We start from the raw sequence: 20,438 nt of genomic DNA, 5'->3' as shown, positions 1-20,438 counted from the left end.
GCTTGTGTTAAAACGCATTTATATTAAAAATTTCATAGTGCCGCGCCACACCAAGTTAAAACTCTCGGGGTTTGTTTTGAAAACCAGAAGTATCTAAAATTTCTATTTTAAATGTTTTTGAATTTTTTGAAGTTTACTTTAAAACAGCTGTGACAATTTATTTTATTTTTATTTTATTTAAAGTCAACAACAGACACACCGCGGTCGACTACTAAAAATAATATAATTCAATAAGAAATATTTGTAAAATTAAAAGCTAACATTAATATTAAATACATAGGAACTTTAAAAATTAAATTCCACTGTAAACAAAAACAGAATAATTTTTTTTTTTTTTTTTAAATTAACAATCAGGTCAGATATGAGAGTTTTGAATTATGCAAAGCAGTAAAAGAATATTCCATGCTGATACAATTATACAAATCATTATAGTGCGATTCCGCAAGGGATTATTTTTAGCAAAATTTTGTCGGCAAGTTGATAGGTGGAAGGGCACATAGTGTCTAAATGTTCTGCTAGGGACAGCAAAGTTTAAGCAGCTGACAAGGTAAGAGGAGTCTATCTCACGGATGATGAGCTTGTGAAGGAAATATACCCAGTAATATTCATCGGTTTAGACTTATTTCCCTGCTAAGTTTGTACACATTAACCCGAATAAAATTAAAAAACGAAGTAGTAAATTGAAAGGTTCCCTGTTTAGATCAAACAAATTTTAAAAACTGCTTAAACCGTTGAATGGTTTCAAATTAAAGATAAACATTTTAACGGGGGACGTAGTAGATGAAAATGACAAAAAGGATTCCATTAAGTACTACCCTCAATAAAAGAAATTCCTTTAAATGAGGAAAATAGCTATTAGAATACGAAAAAATGGGATTAATTTTATGCCATACAAACGCCTCTTTTAATCTATACAAGTAATTTTCCCGAAAATAAAGATGTTTTAAAAAATTTAAAAAATGTTATTAAAAAGAAAATAAAAAAAATTTAATTGCGTAACTGAATCGGGATTGAATTTCAAGTTGAGGTACTCAAACTTCATGGCCAAGTGCTCTACCCACTGAGGTAATCCACATACATAAATGCTGTGGGAAGGATTCAATCAAACCATTGCAGAGGCAATCACACAAAGCACCGGTTTCGCACTATAGATTTAATTGTTGTATTCAAAGTCTTCGGAATTTATTCAACAAATCCTCTTCTGACACCAATTGTAACGAATTTAGTGTAATTCTGCATATCTACAACCTTCTGCTAACGTTCGAATCACTAAACTGATTAATAAATAACTCCAATATTCAATTATGCAAAATGGTCTTTATTAGACTACTTTCACAATAACACTTCTACTTCTCAACATATAGCGTGCTTAAATCAAACTGATTGGTCGTGCTTCAGCTGGTGCTGCTCTTTGGTTTCCTCGTTGGCATATTTCTAGGCGTTTCTATTTCTAGAATTTACTACCAGCTATAAACTTATCAGCTATAACACAGATGCACGATTACAGCTTCTCGCATAGCCATATGCGCGTGTATATGTGAGTGAAACTTCCACCGATGAGTGCCTACTTTTGGGAGTATCTCAGATATATGCATGTGTTTGTGCGTTTCTCTCCGCTGATTGTATGGACATATGTGTAGACATAATGATTAATTTGTTTACGTACATACAAAGCTTACTTTATTGTTGTTGTGGCTTTATTTACTTAGTATTACTAATATTCGTCACAATACATTAATTACTGTGATTAATCTTTATTTCAAATATAGAGATTTTTATTTATTAAATACTAATACCTCATTTTTTCTTGTTTTTTTGGTACTATATCTTGACCGGCACCATCCCTGAGCTGTGGCTCAGCCAAGACATTGGTCCTTCTTGTGTTGAAATGACTACACCTATTTGTTCTCAAAACAAACAACTCTGTTGAATTAACTATGATGCGATCAATTTTACCGAATGTCACATACTCAGGGACAACAAACCCGATTTGTTGCGTTATGCCTTCATTGTAAGTAGTCGAAAGAAGAGCTTCAAAATTTCTAGAGCGAAGACCCGTATGATGTTCTTGTTGACCCCCAGCGGGTTATGGAACTTAGAATATACCCGAGGGAGGTATGCCTGTCGTAAGAGGCGACTAAAATACCAAATTGATTCAAACGGTTGTGTAGCGGAACCCTTTCAAGGAATTGCCAGCCCAATATATAGCTTCTCCAACCCAATTGTCAACCTCATCTACCCGTGGCGAATCCTTTCTTTAACAGCCCAGAGCCTCATGGATCTAGGGGGTGGGAGGGCGTTATGGCCTAGAAGGTTTCATGTGGTCATACCAAATCGTTCCAGAGATGGTCGGGCTAGTACCTTAATGCTGCTTGTTACCGGAACGTGTCGGATCTGCATCCGGCAAAGGACCTCCAACATTGGTAATACTCCCCAGGGCCTTCGTCCGTATCGCTACAACAACAACAATACAAAACCGTATGATATCATCGAGGCTGTTTAGAAAGTTGCACGGCTGTCTCATAGAACTGAATCATAATTTAAAGTTATCTTAAATATTAAGACTTTATGTATTTTAGGGTATTAATTTCATTTAGTGATACAACAAGAGGCGTAACAAGAGGTGTAATTGCGGTTGATAACATCTTCTGACAAGTGGCTTAAAAATAGATAAATTCAACCAACAGCTTGAATAAATATTTTTTTTTTCTTAAATCAACTCTGCATAAATTAAAGCTGACTAACTAATTAAATGATTAATTACTCATTATCACACTTGTTATAGAACACAGAGAAACTAACAAAAATTATAAAAAATACTAAGTTATTTTATTACAATATCGTACATAAATAATCGTCTATGAAGAATCTTTAATCCCAATAAGTAGTGAAGCATTAAATCTGAGCATTTGTTTTGTACATTAAAACCTGGCAGCCTAACAGCTCGGTATCCGTGTCGTTTCCGCTAATTATAAAGAAGCAAAAAGAATATTAGCTAACACTAAATGGGTGTTGTTGCTGTTGTAAACTGAATCAACCGCTCTGCTCCATTCGTTTATAGTTCCATCGTATGGCGTTTTCTTTTTACTGGCGCTTGTACATCATAACGTTGTTATTGTTGTATGTTATTGCCACATGGGTTGTCTTGTCTGTTTGTTTGTCTGCTTGTTGCTTGATTGTCTATTTGTTGCATTAGTGCGTCGAGTAATTTCCTATTGCACCGGAAATCTGTTAGAGGTGCGCCCTCGGTTTATGCTTATTTTCTGTAGCGCACCTCTAGTTGGCGCTGTTGTTGGTACGTAATTTTATTCTACATACGAAATATGTTGCAGTTGTTGCTTTTGCTTTGTTTATGTATCATCTCAGTCACACTGCTGCTGCGGCTCCAAGGTGCCCTGTTTTAGCAAAAGCTGCAGGTTATGCAACCAAATAAATGGGATTGTTGTCTTTTGAGTTTACTGTTGAGGGAGTTTCGAGAGGAGGAGGTGGCTGTCAGCTAAATGAGCAGAAACGTGTGGAATTAACACTGTGACATTAGCTCATCTATGCGTATTTCAAATAAAGTTTTTGTTTGCTTTATTAAGTTTTAACATTTAACAATATTCTATTACGTGATGAAAAATCATAAATTTGTAGTTTGCACATCTTTAATCAAAATTAAAAGAATCCGATTGAAATTTTTCTTGTAGGTAACGTAACTTTATTTTGAAATATTTTCTTGCCTTCCGCACAAAAAAAAATAATTGATTCCTTTCTTATACAAATAAAATTGTCTAAACAAAAATTAAATTAAAAAAAGACAGTTTGAGTGTTTGTTCGCTGTGAACCATTCAAACACGCGATCACCGTAAACATTCCACCTCAGCACACAGCTACATGTTGGATTAGACCAAGTTATGAAAACTAGCGTAGAAGCAACGCGTTAAGAGACGGCACTAGTTCGTCCCCTCGCAGTGCTTGAAACTGATACTTTAAACATTGTGAAGTCCTACGAAAGGAAAAATGGCCCACTTTGCATACCTTTTAAAGGCGTTCCTAAAGCGCCAAATACACGACACGAACATTTCCGCGAACATTCCGCAATCTTGTTCGCAGCTTTGGCCATACACCATACGAACTTTTGGCCGAACATTAGTTCTCTTTCAGGCAGCGCTGAATACGGACAACAATTGTGCTGCAGCAATATTGCTCGCTGTGGCAATTAAGCGTAAAAAAAGAGAGAAGATCGCAAAAAAAAAATTTGGTGCAAAGAATGGTTTAAAAAACGAGCAGTTCTTGGACAAAGTGAGCTTATTAAAGAACTGGAATTCACGTCACAAAATGATTTTAAAAATTACGTTCGTATGAGCAAGGCAACATTTGACCAACTTTTACAAAAAAATTTTTAATTATTCGATTAAAGTCGCATAATCATTATTCTTTTTAATTCTATTACAATAATCTTTGCTTTTTACTTGCCACAATGATGGCAAATATTTATACATTTCAATAAATTCACTCAGAAATTTTTTATTGTCCATTTTACTTTTCCGGGCACGTCTGTTCCGTTCAGAAATTACTACGATTATGAGTTATTTCGCCATACACGCACGAACAGTTCGCGCAAATGTTCGCCAAAAATTAAAATATTTTGATTTTTGACGAACATTTGCGCGAACTGGCAAACACCACCATACACGACAGAAAAGGTCGCAGAAACATGACATAACGGGAATGTTCGCGGAAATGTTCGTGTCGTGTATTTGGCGCTTAACTGGTTCACTCATAGGTATTTCTGATAACTAGAGTGGTAACCTTTGATTAATTTATTTAAATACATATAGGTCAGACTTCAGCTCTGTTAGTACAAGTATGGCAATCAACTTCCCACTCTGCATCCGATTATCATCAGCCCGGGGCTGACCGTTATACTTGTAGTTAAAAACTGTCGGTTTGAGTGAATTTCTACCTTTTTTTTGTGAAGAAGACATTTTAAATAGTCCGAGTTTGTGTGTTTGTTCGCTATGAACCAAACGTTAAACCGGCGTTCACCAAGAGCATTCTATCACATCAAATTTTGGAACTAGCTAAAATTAAATCTAATTTGTAAGATCTTGGATTTGAATCGAGCTCAAAGCCTAACAATAATTATTTTATCATTATTATTGTTATGATAAATTTTTTCTTAATTGAAAAAAATTTTAAATTAGAATGAAAGAAAGAAAAAATTAAGACAACTGTCAAAGCTCGTTTTATAGATCCATTTCGGGAGCTGCTAAATTCCTTCATCGGCAACGTTTGGGCGCCGCTGCTATAACCATTCAGCCATCACAGCGGTTTTTTGTTCGTCGTCCTACTTCTATTCTGGTTCTTGCCGATTGATACTCACAATAATGCGACATCTGTTGCAGAATGAATGTGAAAATTGGACTTGTTTGATGGCAATGCTGTCATAGTGTCATATTTTATTGACACTTTTTCCCCGTGCTCTGGGATGTATTACAATTAACAATTTTTGTTTTTATATCGGCCTACTGATTTGTAAGATCGCGGGTTCGAATCGAGCTCAAGGCCTAACAATAATTATTTTATCATAATTATTCTTATGATAAATTTTTTCTTAATTGAAAAAATTGTTAAATTAGAATAGAAGAAAATAATTTTTTTTTTTTCAATTAAGAAAAAATTTATCGTAAGAATAATAATGATAAAATAATTATAGTTAGGCCTTGAGCTTGATTCGAACCCGCGATCTTACAAATCAGTGAGCCGATATAACAACAAAAATTGTTAAATCTAATTTGTTAAAATTTTCAAAATAGCTGCATAGACAGTGTCTATTGGACATCCAGAGAATATTCTCAAATTTTTTTTTTTTTGTGGTTAGTGGAACAGTGAGCTATAAATTCGAGGAAGAATCATACATTGATAGCATCTTGCCTGCATTATGAGGTACTTTGAAGGGTTTTTTTTATTGTTGGTAGATTATGGACATATTTATGTGAAATAATCTAATTTATGGTGTGATTTTTTTGTAATTCGCCTACACTAAAGAAAAAGGAAGAAGAAAGTGAGAGATAGAGAAAGAGATATTTTATTGGAATTGCATTTTTTCTCCAATGGTACGTGGTCTTTCTGGTGCAAAGCCTACCCTCTTTTCCAAACGTAATGTAGCGCAAGTAACAAAATGAAGCTTCTGTAAAAATTGGGTACAGGCCGTAAACAAAAACTATCAATTTTGTTGAGCCCAAACTTTGGTCAGTTGTACCTTCCTTTTATTTTGCTCTTCTACTCACTACAACTCCTTTTGTAGATATTAACTTGGAATTGTTTTTTTCTATAATTAGGCGTGTTATTTCTGGATCGGGGCCCGCACACTTTTCCTAAATTTTATGTAACCTAAGTAACTAAATGAAGCTTCCCTAAAATTTGCATTAGAAGCTGCTGAGAAATTTGGACGGCAATCGCGCAAAGAAATAAATTTTAGCGTTCACGACAAAATTGAACAGATTACATTACCATTTTTTGGCAATTGGTCGAATATATCGTTGATCACATACAAGACTAATAAGTTTCATTATTCACATCGAAAACTAGCATAGTTCGTTCGTGGAAGACTACCATACTTCAATTGTGTTAGTCTTCGTACGAAACATGTTAGTCTTTCACGTGAAAAGCGTAACGCGTTAGTCTTTCCTTGGAAATCTAAACTCGCACGTTTTCTTCAAGACCAACAATATATACTAAACCACTTCGAAAGGATTTTGGCTGTTCGATTGCAAGCAAGTTGCCTTCACGATGGAACTCCTACGTTAACCGGCTAGTGAAAGTTACGTGTAATCTATATATTAAAACGCTAACAAAATTTCCATACAATCAATTGACAGGCTGTTTCGCATACTTAGCATACGTAAAATCATATAAAAGTTATATGAATCGATTCGTATTGATCAGCCGCAGTGCATAGGCCTATCTTTGTTAACAAATATTACTATATTTGTTTATAATTAATAGAAAAAGTTTTTTGTAAATTCGAAAATCTGTGCAACTATCGAAATTGCCATCTGTAGGACGCATTATATTCACAAACCCCCCTGAGTATATAGCTCCAAATTGTCAATTGTTCCGTTGCTTAAATGTTTCATCTCTACGTATGTATATATTTGTACACGCCAAACGATGAGAGAACTACTGCTTCGCTTTTTCTGTTGAAATAAAATATTGTTTCCCATTGTTTCCAATTACCTATATTGGTTTGTACCAAAATCTTTAAAAAATTGTTCTAAAATAATTGTTAGCGCACAAAAAACTTCAAAGAGAAGTAATAACTTAACCGGCTTATTTTTTTGGACAAATTTTACTTACACGTAAAAGCATAGGTCTTTATTTAACAGATTCTTTGTTTTTCATTTTTGGTGCTTTAAAAAAAATAAATCAGAAATAATGAGTCAACTTTTGTTCAAACTCACTAAATTTATTTATTTATAACAATTAATTGCAAATTTGACCCAAATGTTTTTTGCATTTCCAGATTTTATGCTCATTTTAAATATAGCACGTCTTATAGTGAACAAAAAATAAATAAATTTGCTACAAAGATATTACATTAAAATTTGTATATTGTCTTTTATGCTAATTTATTTTGATATTTCTTATTTTATTTTACTATATAATCTTTTATTTCAACTTAGTTTATTATTATTTAAATGCAACTTGATTGAATCGGAAAATTTCACGTTGTATATTAAACGAAAAACAACGACCCAAAAAAGTTTTCGATTTTAGGTCGAAATATTGCATAGGCACTATATTTCCCACTATATTTATTATTAGGCTAACTTTGTTTGATTATATGCCCATTAATCGGATGTTTAGATCCATAATCCTAATTTGTTCATGTCGCTTAAAATTATGAAATCCAATTTTATTTTAGTAAATATGTTTGCGTGAATAATTTCAATGTTTTTGTTTGTTTTTCTTTTCTTTCTAATTTATTCTGCTTTGTTATATCTTAGTATTATATTCTTCACAGACGATATTTTATGGTAGATATGATCATATATTGATGAAATGTAGTGTTTACAAATTTAATACAAATTAATTACGTACATAGATCTCAATGGGAATCCCAACATTAAATATCCGAATATTAGAATCTTCATATTTCCACAATGATAACATTAAAACCCGGAAAAAGGTCCAAGTGCACTTATTGCGTTTTTATATGGATCTGTTTATTCACATCACTTAATTTTTTCGCACTTTATGTACTTTATTTTTTTTCTTTCATTTAATTTTTTTTAGTAAACTCTGCCTTCTTTCTCATTACATAATTTTTTTATATTTTTTATGAAGGTATCCTCTATTCTATTCGAAATTTTCGTTTTGTGTTACACTTATGTACATACTACATATGTATTTATACAAAATTAAACTCGGTAAAGCGCCAATTGCATACCTAACGGGTGGCGTGAAATAGGCTAAATTCCTTAAGCACATTTCTTCGTTTTTACCTAAAAGTTCGTGTTTTTGAATTATGACACTATTGAAGTAAATGGGCGATATATGTATATGGGAGATATAGGCATACTGGGGAACCTAGCACACAAAACTAACTTCGGTAGCGCCCCAACGGGGACCTCCCGGGTGGTGTGGAAAAACCTATTTTTCAATTTAATGTCAAGTAAATTCACCTTAATTCTATGTCAGTTTCTTTTGATTTTACATATTTTTTATATTTTTGTTTAAGGAGCTCCATACCAAAAGGTTATAATTACATTTGAAAATTTTGTAGAAAATTTAAGAAAATACAATAAAAATGACAATGTCTTAATGAAAAATTTAAGTAAGTTAGACCAGTTTGCTATATGTCCGCTCACTGCTTAACTATTAATGCATTATTTCACTACCTCCAACACTGGATGCATAGATTGAGTTGAAAAAAATAAGAGTTGGTCGAATTTCGACCACAGGCGATACTAGTATTTATTATTAGGCTAACTTTGTTGGATTATATATCCATTAATCGGATGCTTAGATCCCATAACCCTAATTTGTTTATGTCGCTTAAAGTTATGAAATCAATTTTATTTTAGTAAATATGTTTGCGTGAATAATTTCAATGTTTTTGTTTGTTTTTCTTTTCTTTCTAATTTATTCTGCTTTGTTATATCTTAGTATTATATTCTTCACAGACGATATTTTATGGTAGATATGATCATATATATTCATGAAATGGAGTGTTTACAAATTTAATACAAATTAATTACGTACATAGATCTTGGGAATTCCAACATTAACTATCCGAACATTGGAATCTTCATATTTCCACAATGATCACATTAAAACCCGGAAAAAAGTCTAAGTGCACTTATTGCGTTTTTATATGGAACTGTTTGTTCACTTCACTTAATTTTTTCGCAATTTAAGTACTTTATTATTTTTTTTCTTTAATTAAACAAATTATAATTATTAATAATGAAAACAAATTTAGTAAACTCTGCCTTCTTTCTCATTACATAATTTTTTTATATTTTTATTTTATTTTTTATGAAGGTATACTCTATTCTACTCGAAATTTTTGTTTTGTGTCACACTTACATATTAGATATATATTTATACAAAATAAAACGCGTGGCGTGAAATAGGTTAAATTCCTTTAACAAATTTCTTCGTTTTTAACTAAAATTTTATGTTTTTTGAATTATGACACTATTGAAGTAAATGGGCGATATATGTATATGGGTGATATAGGCCTACTGGGGGAACCGAGCTCCCAAAACTAACTTCGGTAGCGCGCCAACGGGGACCTTCCGGGTGGTGTGGAAAAACCTATTTTTCAATTCAATTCCAAGTAATTTCAGCATAATTCTATGTCAGTTTCATTTGATTTTACATGCATATATCTGAGAGCTCCATACCAAAACGTTATAATTACGTGTGAAAAGTTTGTAGAAAATTTAAGAAAATACCATCAAAAAGTACAAAGTCTTAGATCAAATTCAAAATTTTATAGAAAACGTTAAGTAAGTTAGACCAGTTTGTTATATTTCCAACACTTGATGCATAGACTGAGTTGAAAAAAATACACGTTGGTCGAATTTCGAGCACAGGCGATACTAGTACATTTTATTGGAGCGTCAATTTACGCCCTTAATTTAGAAATATGAAAGCGGGGAGAAAACATGCATATTTAAATAACTTACATCTGGATGCTCTCGCACTGGAACATAGACTTTTTCATTTAGCTGTATTGGGGCGCCTTCAGGTTCTGGCAGTGTGAGTGGTTCCTTTTTAACGCCATTTATTTGAAATAGTGAGGCACGTACTCGCGCAATTTCTGAAATAAACCAAACCAAAATATGAAAAATTAATTGAAATTTGCAAATATGCAAATCTTTCATACACAAGGAGTAACATCTGAGGCGCAATACTACATATTTATAATTAGCGAATTCGTAAACTATAAATAATGATTTTTGTGTGATGATATACCCACACATGCACATACAAAATTCACAGATTTTTCTACATATACACGCTAAGCCAACAAACAACAGCGGAAGCCACATAGCTGTTGGTATATATGTAAATACTTAATTGAATTATTAAAACTAATACGATTTGTGAACTCTTGACACGCACCCATATCGAATTAATTTCACATACAAACTTTGCCAATAAATTTCTAATGAAATTCGATTGTGTGCTGCGCGTGTGAGGTAAGAGCTAAGCGTGTGTCAGTCGATTTGCCAATAAAATACTGCATATGCATATATTGTACGCACACATATATATACCTATATACACCAACAAATAGCTTAATGTGAACACATAAATATTTTATATGCACTCAAGAATTATGGTTTTCATTGACGATAATTTTGGCATTTTTCATTTCATATGTCATACACGTCCCAGCTTTACTTACACACATACAAAAGTCTTACATATGTTTGTATGTATGTATATAAAATGAATTTGCGTCAAGTTATGGGCAAAAAGTCAAAGTTTTAACTAAAAGAAACAATAAAAAAACGAAGCAACCAACCAAAAACGTGATTGACTTACTGCAATTGCCTTGTTACCTTGGATCATCACAGTGCACTTGGCCAAACGTGTGCAAAGCACAAATTCATCAAATTTAAGGTGCTAAGTGTGGTTAGTTTGTGGAAGTTAAACGATGCCAAGTGCCGATATCGAATTTAACGGTCTTAACCGTAACGTCTTCTTTTTCAACAACAACAATCAATTTTGGCGGAATTTATGTTGTTGCAGTGAAGCTCATAAATGATGGTGTACATAGTTATATTCGTATGCAATTATTCTCGTTGGTATATACAGTCATGTACGAATAAATAGCATACTTGAAAGAAACTGTTGCATGTCGTATTAAACAAAAAATCTAAATTAGCGCATACTAAAGACGCAGGCCGGCGTGGAATATGGGATATGAAATTTGGCTTCAACGTCAATAAACACTATGCACACCTTCAGTCTTTATTAACCGGTCAGTTCAACCTAAGTATCTGCTGATAAAGAATAACAAATCACTGATATATGAATTTTAAGTTTTGCTTTAGCAATTCGTCCCCACTATAAATTTGACTTGCGGATCCACAAAAAAAAAAAGTCTTAGCTAAACTTTACAACATTACAATTAAGATATATATGTAGGTTCGTATTGCTTCAGCTAAACTTTGGTAACATTTAGCCGTTCCCGTTTGCTTTTAGTTTACATCATCGTTAGGTCAACACAATTCAGAGCAGGTAGTGCTTTTCTCCGCGGTGTACTGTAATTTATTTCCTTGGTCATTGGGTGTTGTTGTGAGCCATATAGAGCCATTATGTCAGCATCTTTTGTACACAGGTAGTATGCTGGGCTCCAAAACGCAAAAGTCCCACACCAAATTTCTCAAATTCCAGTCACGGGGCAAACAATTTCAAATGTTATTATTATTAATATAATCGCCTAGGCGATTTTGGCATTTCTTTTTCTTTGCTGACAATCTCGAATGCCAACATTTTTTGAACCAAAGCTTTGTTGCACTATCCGAGTAAAACTCATCATTAAACTTTCTTTAATACAAGTTGTTGTCATCAAGAGGACAACCATAATTTTTCCTTAGAACTTTCTTCAAGGGATCTCCCATCTTCTCTCGGCACCGTTGCTGATTCCGAGCCATATATTAGTAAAGGTATGATGAGAGATAAATACGCCGTTCCTTTTATTGATGACAACAACTAATTCGTCTTGTCCTCGTGCAGGCCAGAGAAGGTCAAAAGTCTTGTATTGGGCTAACTAAGGTCCTTTTATCAATGGCGATTGGAGCTCTGATGGATCACTATTCCATAAGAGTCCATGCCGTACGTCCGAATATACTGGAAAAAGGACGATGAGGTGAAATCATCGTGACACTTCATGGTTGCAATGGACAGTTTTTTATCAGGTCAGGGCAAAATTATTTCGGTCCATACTCACTTAGATCTCCGGAAAATTTACCCATCGACAAGATCAGTCTTATTAAAAGCTACGAGTAGGTCGTTGCTATATAAGGATTCTCTGAATAGCTATTACCTACGTCGTCATTATTTTATGTTGTAGCACAAGGGATCCTTGATGCTGTCTAAATGAGCTTATTCTTTCGGGATAGCACCCAACCTAATCTTTATTTATCAGGTCTTTAATATTTATTGTAGAAACATTCTCGTTCTTACTCTTTATAGTAGGGTGAATATAATTTCGTTATGAGGGTTTGGGTTGTCGGGTATGTAATCCCTTTCGCTATCTAGTAATTAGGAGAAGTGTGTCTTCATTACTAAAACTCGCCCTTATCGTTTCCGCAGAATTTTACCTGATTTGGAAATTTTCCGCCATTCGCTAAAATGACAGGTAGAATCCCCGGGCATTATACCTATCAGTAAGCACGTACGGCTCGTCTCACTTACGCCGTTCGGCCTCGCAACAACGCAACATTGCGAATTGTTTCAGCTGTTTTTCTGGGCACTCTGGAAGCCTAGCGGCTGTACGTAGTGAGTGAGAAATATACCCCTTATTCGGTTATATGATTAGGTTGAAGATTGCTCTTAGTGAGCTGGTGTGAAGATCAACGGTTTGTTTTGGTAGTAGCATCTTGGCGGCAAACTTTCTTTGTATAATTGCGATCACTTTCTTCGCTGATCACAAGCATGCCTTTCGGCTGCCTTTTGACAATGGTCCCAGCCTATGTTTGGAACGTGTAGAGTCCTCAGATCCAAAACACTGGAAGTATGCCGATGGTCTATCACTACGTGAACAATTTGGTTACATGTTCTTTCATTAGGAGTAGTTTGATATGTCTGGTACTACAGATTATCAAATTTGAAGCCGTGGTGAAATCGGTCTGTTAGGAGTCTTAATTGTAGTTAAGGATTATACAAATTTAATTATTTTGCTCCCGACTGTATGTATTGTTTCAGATTTTTTTGAATGCTAGTAATATATATGTTGTTATTTGGTTGTCCACATAAATATAGTTTGGTATATCAATTGGTGATGATTGATGTCATAACAAGACACAGCAATTAGCACCGACAATAAATAATCATTTTAATACAACTAAACTGCATTTTAAATGATCACCATTTTTCACACGTGAATCTAGGTCTCTGCATTTAAAGTTTTAATTCATTAAATGTTTTAAATGATGACCAGCACAAAGTGGGTTTATGGTATTTTAATTCAGCTTTTCCTCAGTAGCATATTTGAATACTAAAGGTGAACCAGTTCAGCTGAGATCAGCACTGATGATGGCACTCAGATGACCAAACTATAATAATTACACTTAAAATAGCCAGTATTGTAGCTGTAAATATGCAGTTAAAACTATGTCATATGATTGTGCGAATCGCCTTGTGAGGCTGCCACTTTTTGCGTAAAAGGAAACCGGAGGCAAAAAAAATATTATCAAAATATCGTGGATTTTCTCATTTTTCAGAAACCGCGCTCCAAAAAGAGGCTTAACCCATACAAAGGCAACTTTACCAGAAGCAAATAGTTTCGGGATTTTTGAGAACAGCTTCTTTGGTTTGTTATCAGTAACAATCCATTCTGAGAAGTTATATAGTTTTATTATCGAGTTATTATCTTCGAGTTATCGCTTCGTTATCGGCTTGTTATCACGGAGTCAGCAGCTTCATATTGGCTTTATCGGTATTTGTTTCATAACAAAGCTATGAGTCGTCCATAAAAAATCGATAACACCGGTAACATGTGTGTCGATAAAAATCGATAACTTTTCGATATGAAGTACTTTTTTAGATAACAAGCACATTCACATAAGCCTCGATAACATATCCATAATTTTTCGATAACAAATTGCTAGCACTTCGTTCGATATTTTTTTATAAGTTTTCAATAAATAATTGACAATTTTTCGATAATACACCGATAACCCTTTTATAACAAATTGATAACCTCTCATTAACTTTTTGGTAACATATCGGTAACTTGGCAATAAATAATCATTGACTATCGATAATAAGTCGATAACATTTCGATAGCACGTCGATAGAAAATCAATCTCATTTCTAGCCTTTGTTATCGTTAGCAAGTTTATAATTCGATAACAGATCAACAACTCATACATACCTCGTCTATAACACACCTATAACTCATCGATAACAAAAGGGTCAACACTTCAATAACAAATTGATGTAGCGAGTAATCAAATTGTTATCGCAGTGGTTTCCATTTCGGTTTTTTAATCTTTCCCTTCTTCCTCACCCCCCCCCCCACCACCTCCTCCTTCTTTTCGTTTTTATACTCAGCTGAGCAGAGCTCACAGAGTATATTAATTTTGTTATAACGGTACCCCGTAACGGCATAAACTAATCAAAATGATCTGGGCGAAAAAAGAAATTCATTTAGCCAAGTCCGTTCGTCCGTCCGTCTGTCCGTTAACACGATAACTTGTGTAAATTTTGAGGTATCTTAATGAAATTTCGTATGTAAGTTCCTGGGCACCATTTCAGATCGCTATTTAAAATGAACGAAATCGGACTACAGCCACGCCCGCTTTTTCAATATCGAAAATTTCGAAAAACAGCAAAAGTGCGATAATTCATTACCAAAGACGGATAAAGCGATGAAACTTTGTAGGTGGTTTGCCCTTATGACGCAGAATAGGAAATTAGTAAAATATTGGACAATGGGCGTGGTACCGCCCACTTTTAAAAGAAAGTAATTTAAAAGTCTTACAAGCTGTAATTTGGCAACTGAGTATGTAATGTTCGGTTACACCCAAACTTAGCCTTACTTACTTATTCCTTTTCTTTCCTTTCCTTGATTTTCCACACACTAAACGCCCGCCACTTGCTCATATTTCAATCACATTAAAGCTACATTTCTAGTAATTTGTTATTCTTTTCATTCAATTGATTATTTATGTTCCTTAATTAAGGCAATGCATTAATTTATTTATTTACTGAATTATGTGCTTTAATGCAACATAATGGATTTCTTTATCTAATTTGTGACATTTTTCAAATAGCACATACACCTACACACATACCTACATCACATTGCAATAGAAGGCAAAATACACAGCAAATTAGTGAACGACTATATATGTAAATATAGTAAAATAGTCAGCTATGCCAGTCAGGCAGTCAGTCAGTGAGTCAACAGGTTGATTACCTATTTAGTGGAATGCAAATGTTGTTGCAAAAAATATGACTGCAACTCCCGTTGTTTATTGATTTTCACATTTGTTTATACACTTGCAATGTCAAACAAGGTGTATATTGTGTTACATGATTGCATGTGTATAGGTATGCAGGTGAACGTGACCCTGTTGGAACTCGGGATAATATGAGTGATTCGTACCATCCGCGGAGCCTCGCGCAAAGACCTAGATACGATTTTTGTTACATATTTATTTTATCGGAATTAATAAATAAAACAGAATTTATTCTATATGCACAACTCTGAATTATTTTAGCAAAAACCTTTCCTGCCATTAGCCATTAAAAATATATTTCCGATTTTGCCCAATTACTCGTTTTGTGTTGGATGCGCTAGAGTTAGTGTCACTTGTATCGCGCGAATTATAGTGCATGAATATAACATTGTTAACAAAGATAAAGACACTCGCAACCTACCTCCCCCCCCAACTGTATTTGCATTGCATCATCGTCTATGGTGTATATTGGCGGTGACATAAATAGAAATTTTATACAGCTAAATTCATTCAAATAGCTGCCATAAATTAGTATTCACATTTTCAAATTGTAGTTAAAATTTATATTTTATCACGTGCGTTGCGGGTGGGAATAATTCAAAAAAATAACATGGCATTGACGTAGATGGATACTAGGGCGGGTCGAATTGTATGGGGAAAAAAACTTCAAGTGTACATCCAGTTTCTGAATCTATGGGTCCATACTGAATAATATTGTACATGGGACCATAGGTTTGAAATGAATTTCGAGCCTCCCTAATTTTGTTAGAAAATTTTATATCCCAATCCGAATAGCGGCTCTCACAAATAAAATACATGAAAATAAATGTCAAATTCGGATTCGGATTGGGATATAAAATTTTCTAAAAAAATTAGGGAGGCTCGAAATTCATACCATAGGTCTGAAGGTCCTATGGACAATATTACTCAGTATGACCCATAGATTCAGAAACTGAATGTGCACCTCAAGTTTTTTTTCCATACAATTTGACCCGCCCAAATGGATATATATAAAATTTTTTTGCAAAGTAATAGCAGTGTTGTATGTAAAATGTATATTAGCAGTGCCCTTAAAATGAAATTACTTTTTTTTACCATACTGAGGAGTACTACGGTTAAAGATATATCATATAAGTTTTGATCGCTTTTGAAGGCGAATTGAGCTTGTCGCATAAGGGCCAATGTTGAGATTTCCCTATAGAAATAGTACTTTGAGAGTTTTCATAGTGTACTCTTAATATTAATACCTGTCCAGCACGCTTAGTCCGTGTTCTATAGGAACGAACCCTTCTTAATAGTCTTTGACCGGGATATTACCGTTTGGGCTGGACTTGAAAAAAGGTACCCTACCGTTTTAAGAACCATCCCAATGTAATGGATTTTCTATGCCGGGATTACGTTTTATTATGTTTATTGAATGGAATGGGCACGCAACTATCACAATTTTCATACAAAGTATATCATGTTCAAACTTAAGTATTTGTCCATTTTAATATTTGTAAGAAGTTGTTTTTGATCATTTTGGAATAGGTAAGCCAGGGCGTATGAGCAACATGTGAGTGCTGCTCCTATCATACACACAATTGGAAACGAGTGAGCACGAAGTATTCGTCAAGCTTGAGGTGAAAGAGGTAATTTTATTGATGTTTACAAATTTTTGCTCACGGTACGGGGGAACCCAGACAGTGAGCATAAGATAAGTGTAAGCGTAGGCGTTGGGTTTGGAAGTGGTAGTTTGGATATGCGTGACATCAAACAGCAAATCAGTGAATCATGAAAATTAGGGAAAGCAGAAAACCAAATCGATGATATACAAAACGAGAAAGAAACTTCAAAGCAAAAGAAGTAAATGCAAATTGGTAAGGAAGGCTAAATTCGGGTCTAACCGAACATTACAATGTTGTTGTTGTTGTTGTAGCAATGCTCGCCCCACCTAATAGACGCGACCGATCACAAATTGTCATCAATATCCTCTAACGGGAGTCCAAGGAAACTTGCCGTTTCAACAGGGGTGGACCATAAGGAAAGGGGTGTTAGAGGCGTTGGTTCCACATTACAATTGAAGAGATGGTTGGTGTTATGTGGGGACACATTGCAAGCGGGGCATACATTTTGTATGTCGGGGTTGATTCTGGATAGGTAAGAGTTTAACCTGTTACAGTATCCAGAACGAAGTTGAGCAAGAGTGACACGCGTTTCCCTGGGGAGTATGCGTTCCTCTTCCGCAAGTTTTGGATAATTTTCGTTAAGTACTGGATTCACCGGGCAATTCCCGGCATAAAGGTCCGACGACTGTTTATGGAGTTCACCAAGGCCTTCTTGTGTTTTTTCACTTCATACGGCTGGGTTCTCAGGTGCCGTATTTCCTCAAAATGCTTACGGAGATGACTCCTTAAGCCCCTTGGCGGTGCTGGTTCATCAATCAGATGTCTGTTGGGATGCCCAACAGCTGAGAGCTTTAGAGACAAAATAAAGGAAAATCACCACGTATGAAAATGGACCTACGGTAACCCTGGAATGTGTTTGTATGACATGGGTATCAAATAGAAGGTATTATAGAGTATTTTAGAAGGGATTGGGCCATAGTTCTATAGGTGGACGCCTTTTCGATAAATCGCCATAAAAGTGGACCAGGGTTGACTCTAGGATGTGCTTGTACGATATGGGAATCAAATGAAAGGCGTTAATGAGTATTTTAAAAGGTAGTGGGCCTTAGTTCTATAGGCGAGATATCGCCATAAAGGTGGACCAGGGGTGATTCTAGAAGGTGTTTGTACGATATGGGAATCAAATGAAAGGTGTTCATGAGTATTTTAAAGGTGGACCAGGGGAACTCTGGAATGTGTTTGTACGATATGGATATCAAATTAAAGGTATTAATGAGGGTTGTGGCCCTTAGTTGTGTTTTCAAGATATTGACCAAAATGTGGACCAGGGTGACCCAGAACATCATCTGTCGGGTACCGCTAATTTATTTATATATGTAATACCACGAACAGTATTCCTGCCAAGATTACAAGGGATTTTGATTTTGTCCTACAAAACTTTTTCATTTTCTTCTACTTAATATGGTAGGTGTCACACCCATTTTACAAAGTTTTTTCCAAAGTTATATTTTGCGTCAATAAACCAACCCAATTACCATGTTGCATCCGTTTTTTCATATTTGGTATAGAATTATGGCATTTTTTTCTTAATTTTTCGTAATTTTCGATATCGAAAAAGAGGGCGTGGTCATAGCCGGATTTCGGCCATTTTTTACACCAAGATAAAGTGAGTTCAGATAAGTACGTGAACTAAGTTTAGTACAGATATATCGATTTTTGCTCAAGTTATCGTGTTATGGGCCGAGCGGATGGACAGACGGTCGACTGTGTATAAAAACAGGGCGTGGCTTTAACGGATTTCGCCCATTTTCAAAGAAAACAGTTAACGTCATAGAATCTATGCCCCTACCAAATTTCATAAGGATTGGTTAATTTTTGTTCGACTTATGGCTTTAAAAGTATTCTAGACAAAAAAAATTCAAAAGGGCGGAGCCACGCCCATTTTGAAATTTTCATTTATTTTTGTATTTTGTTGCACCACATCATTACTGAAGTTGAATGTTGACATAATTTACTTACATATATACTGTAAAGATGTTCAATTTTTTGATATAATTTGACTTAAAAAAAAATTTTTTTAAAGTGGGCATGTTCGTCATACGATTTTGCTAATTTTTATTTAGCACACATATAGGAATAGCGGTAACGCTCTTGCCAAATTTCATCATGATATCTTCAACGACTGCCAAATTACGGCTTGCAAAACTTTCAAATTACCTTCTTTCAAAAGTGGGCAGTGCCACGCCCATTGTCCAAAATTTTACTAATTTTCTATTCTACGTCATAAGGTCAACCCACATACCAAGTTTCATCGCTTTATCCGTGTTTGGTAATGAATTATCGCACTTTTTGGGTGTTTCGAAATTTTCGATATCGAAAAAGTGGACGTGGTTATCGTCCGATTTCGTTCATTTTAAATAGCGATCTGAGATGAGTGCCCAGGAACCTAAATACCAAATTTCATCAAGATACCTCAAAACTTACTCAAGTTATCGTGTTTACCGACGGACGGACGGACATGGCTAAATAAATTTCTTTTTTCTTTCTATATCTATCTCGATTAGCTTATGCCGTTACGGATTACCGTTATGCGAACAAAGTTAATATACTCCGTGAGCTCTGCTCAGCTGAGTATAAAAACGTGAAATAGAAGAAGAGGAGGAAGAAATGGAGAAGTATAGTAACAATGTCGACAATAGTTTGGATGATAATAACGATGCTTATGGTTAACTCCAACTCCTGGACGGGCTCTAGTTAACTTAAAAGGATACGTTTTCTAGGGTACACCTGTATGTTTAAACATCGAACCTCACGAGTACTTGGTACTCATGCTTTATAGTCATAATAACCGTGGTCGTAAACGTGGCAGTGACCATAACCGCGACCGTAACCGAGTCCATTAATGCAACCGAAAACATAACCGTAATCATAATCTTAAACGTAACCATAACCATAACTGTGGCTGTAACCATAACCATAACCGTGGATGTAACCACAAACCTAACCATAGCTGTTGTTGTTGTATTAACAGTGCTTCCCTAACCATAGCCGTGGCCGTAACCGTAATGAAATTTTAAGCGTTCTCATAACCTTGATAAATACACAGATTTATTTTTCGAGGCCGTAAAAATGA

At 34.8% G+C, this 20,438-nt stretch overlaps 1 protein-coding gene across 9 annotated transcripts in view; it reads right to left on the bottom strand.

The window, feature by feature from the left end:
• how (protein held out wings) overlaps window positions 1–20,438 on the bottom strand; it is a 274,412-nt gene that overhangs the window by 102,213 nt on the left and 151,761 nt on the right. For all 9 annotated transcript variants that reach the window (XM_067761261.1, XM_067761258.1, XM_067761257.1 and 6 more), the window contains exon 3: window positions 10,185–10,318. In XM_067761261.1, coding sequence (XP_067617362.1) covers window positions 10,185–10,318 — 134 coding nt within the window. The remainder of the gene's footprint in view (window positions 1–10,184; window positions 10,319–20,438) is intronic.

The sequence above is a fragment of the Eurosta solidaginis genome, chromosome 1, assembly GCF_040869045.1.
Source record: "Eurosta solidaginis isolate ZX-2024a chromosome 1, ASM4086904v1, whole genome shotgun sequence".
NCBI classification, from domain to species: domain Eukaryota; kingdom Metazoa; phylum Arthropoda; class Insecta; order Diptera; family Tephritidae; genus Eurosta; species Eurosta solidaginis.
This window is presented reverse-complemented; position numbering and strand designations above follow the sequence as displayed.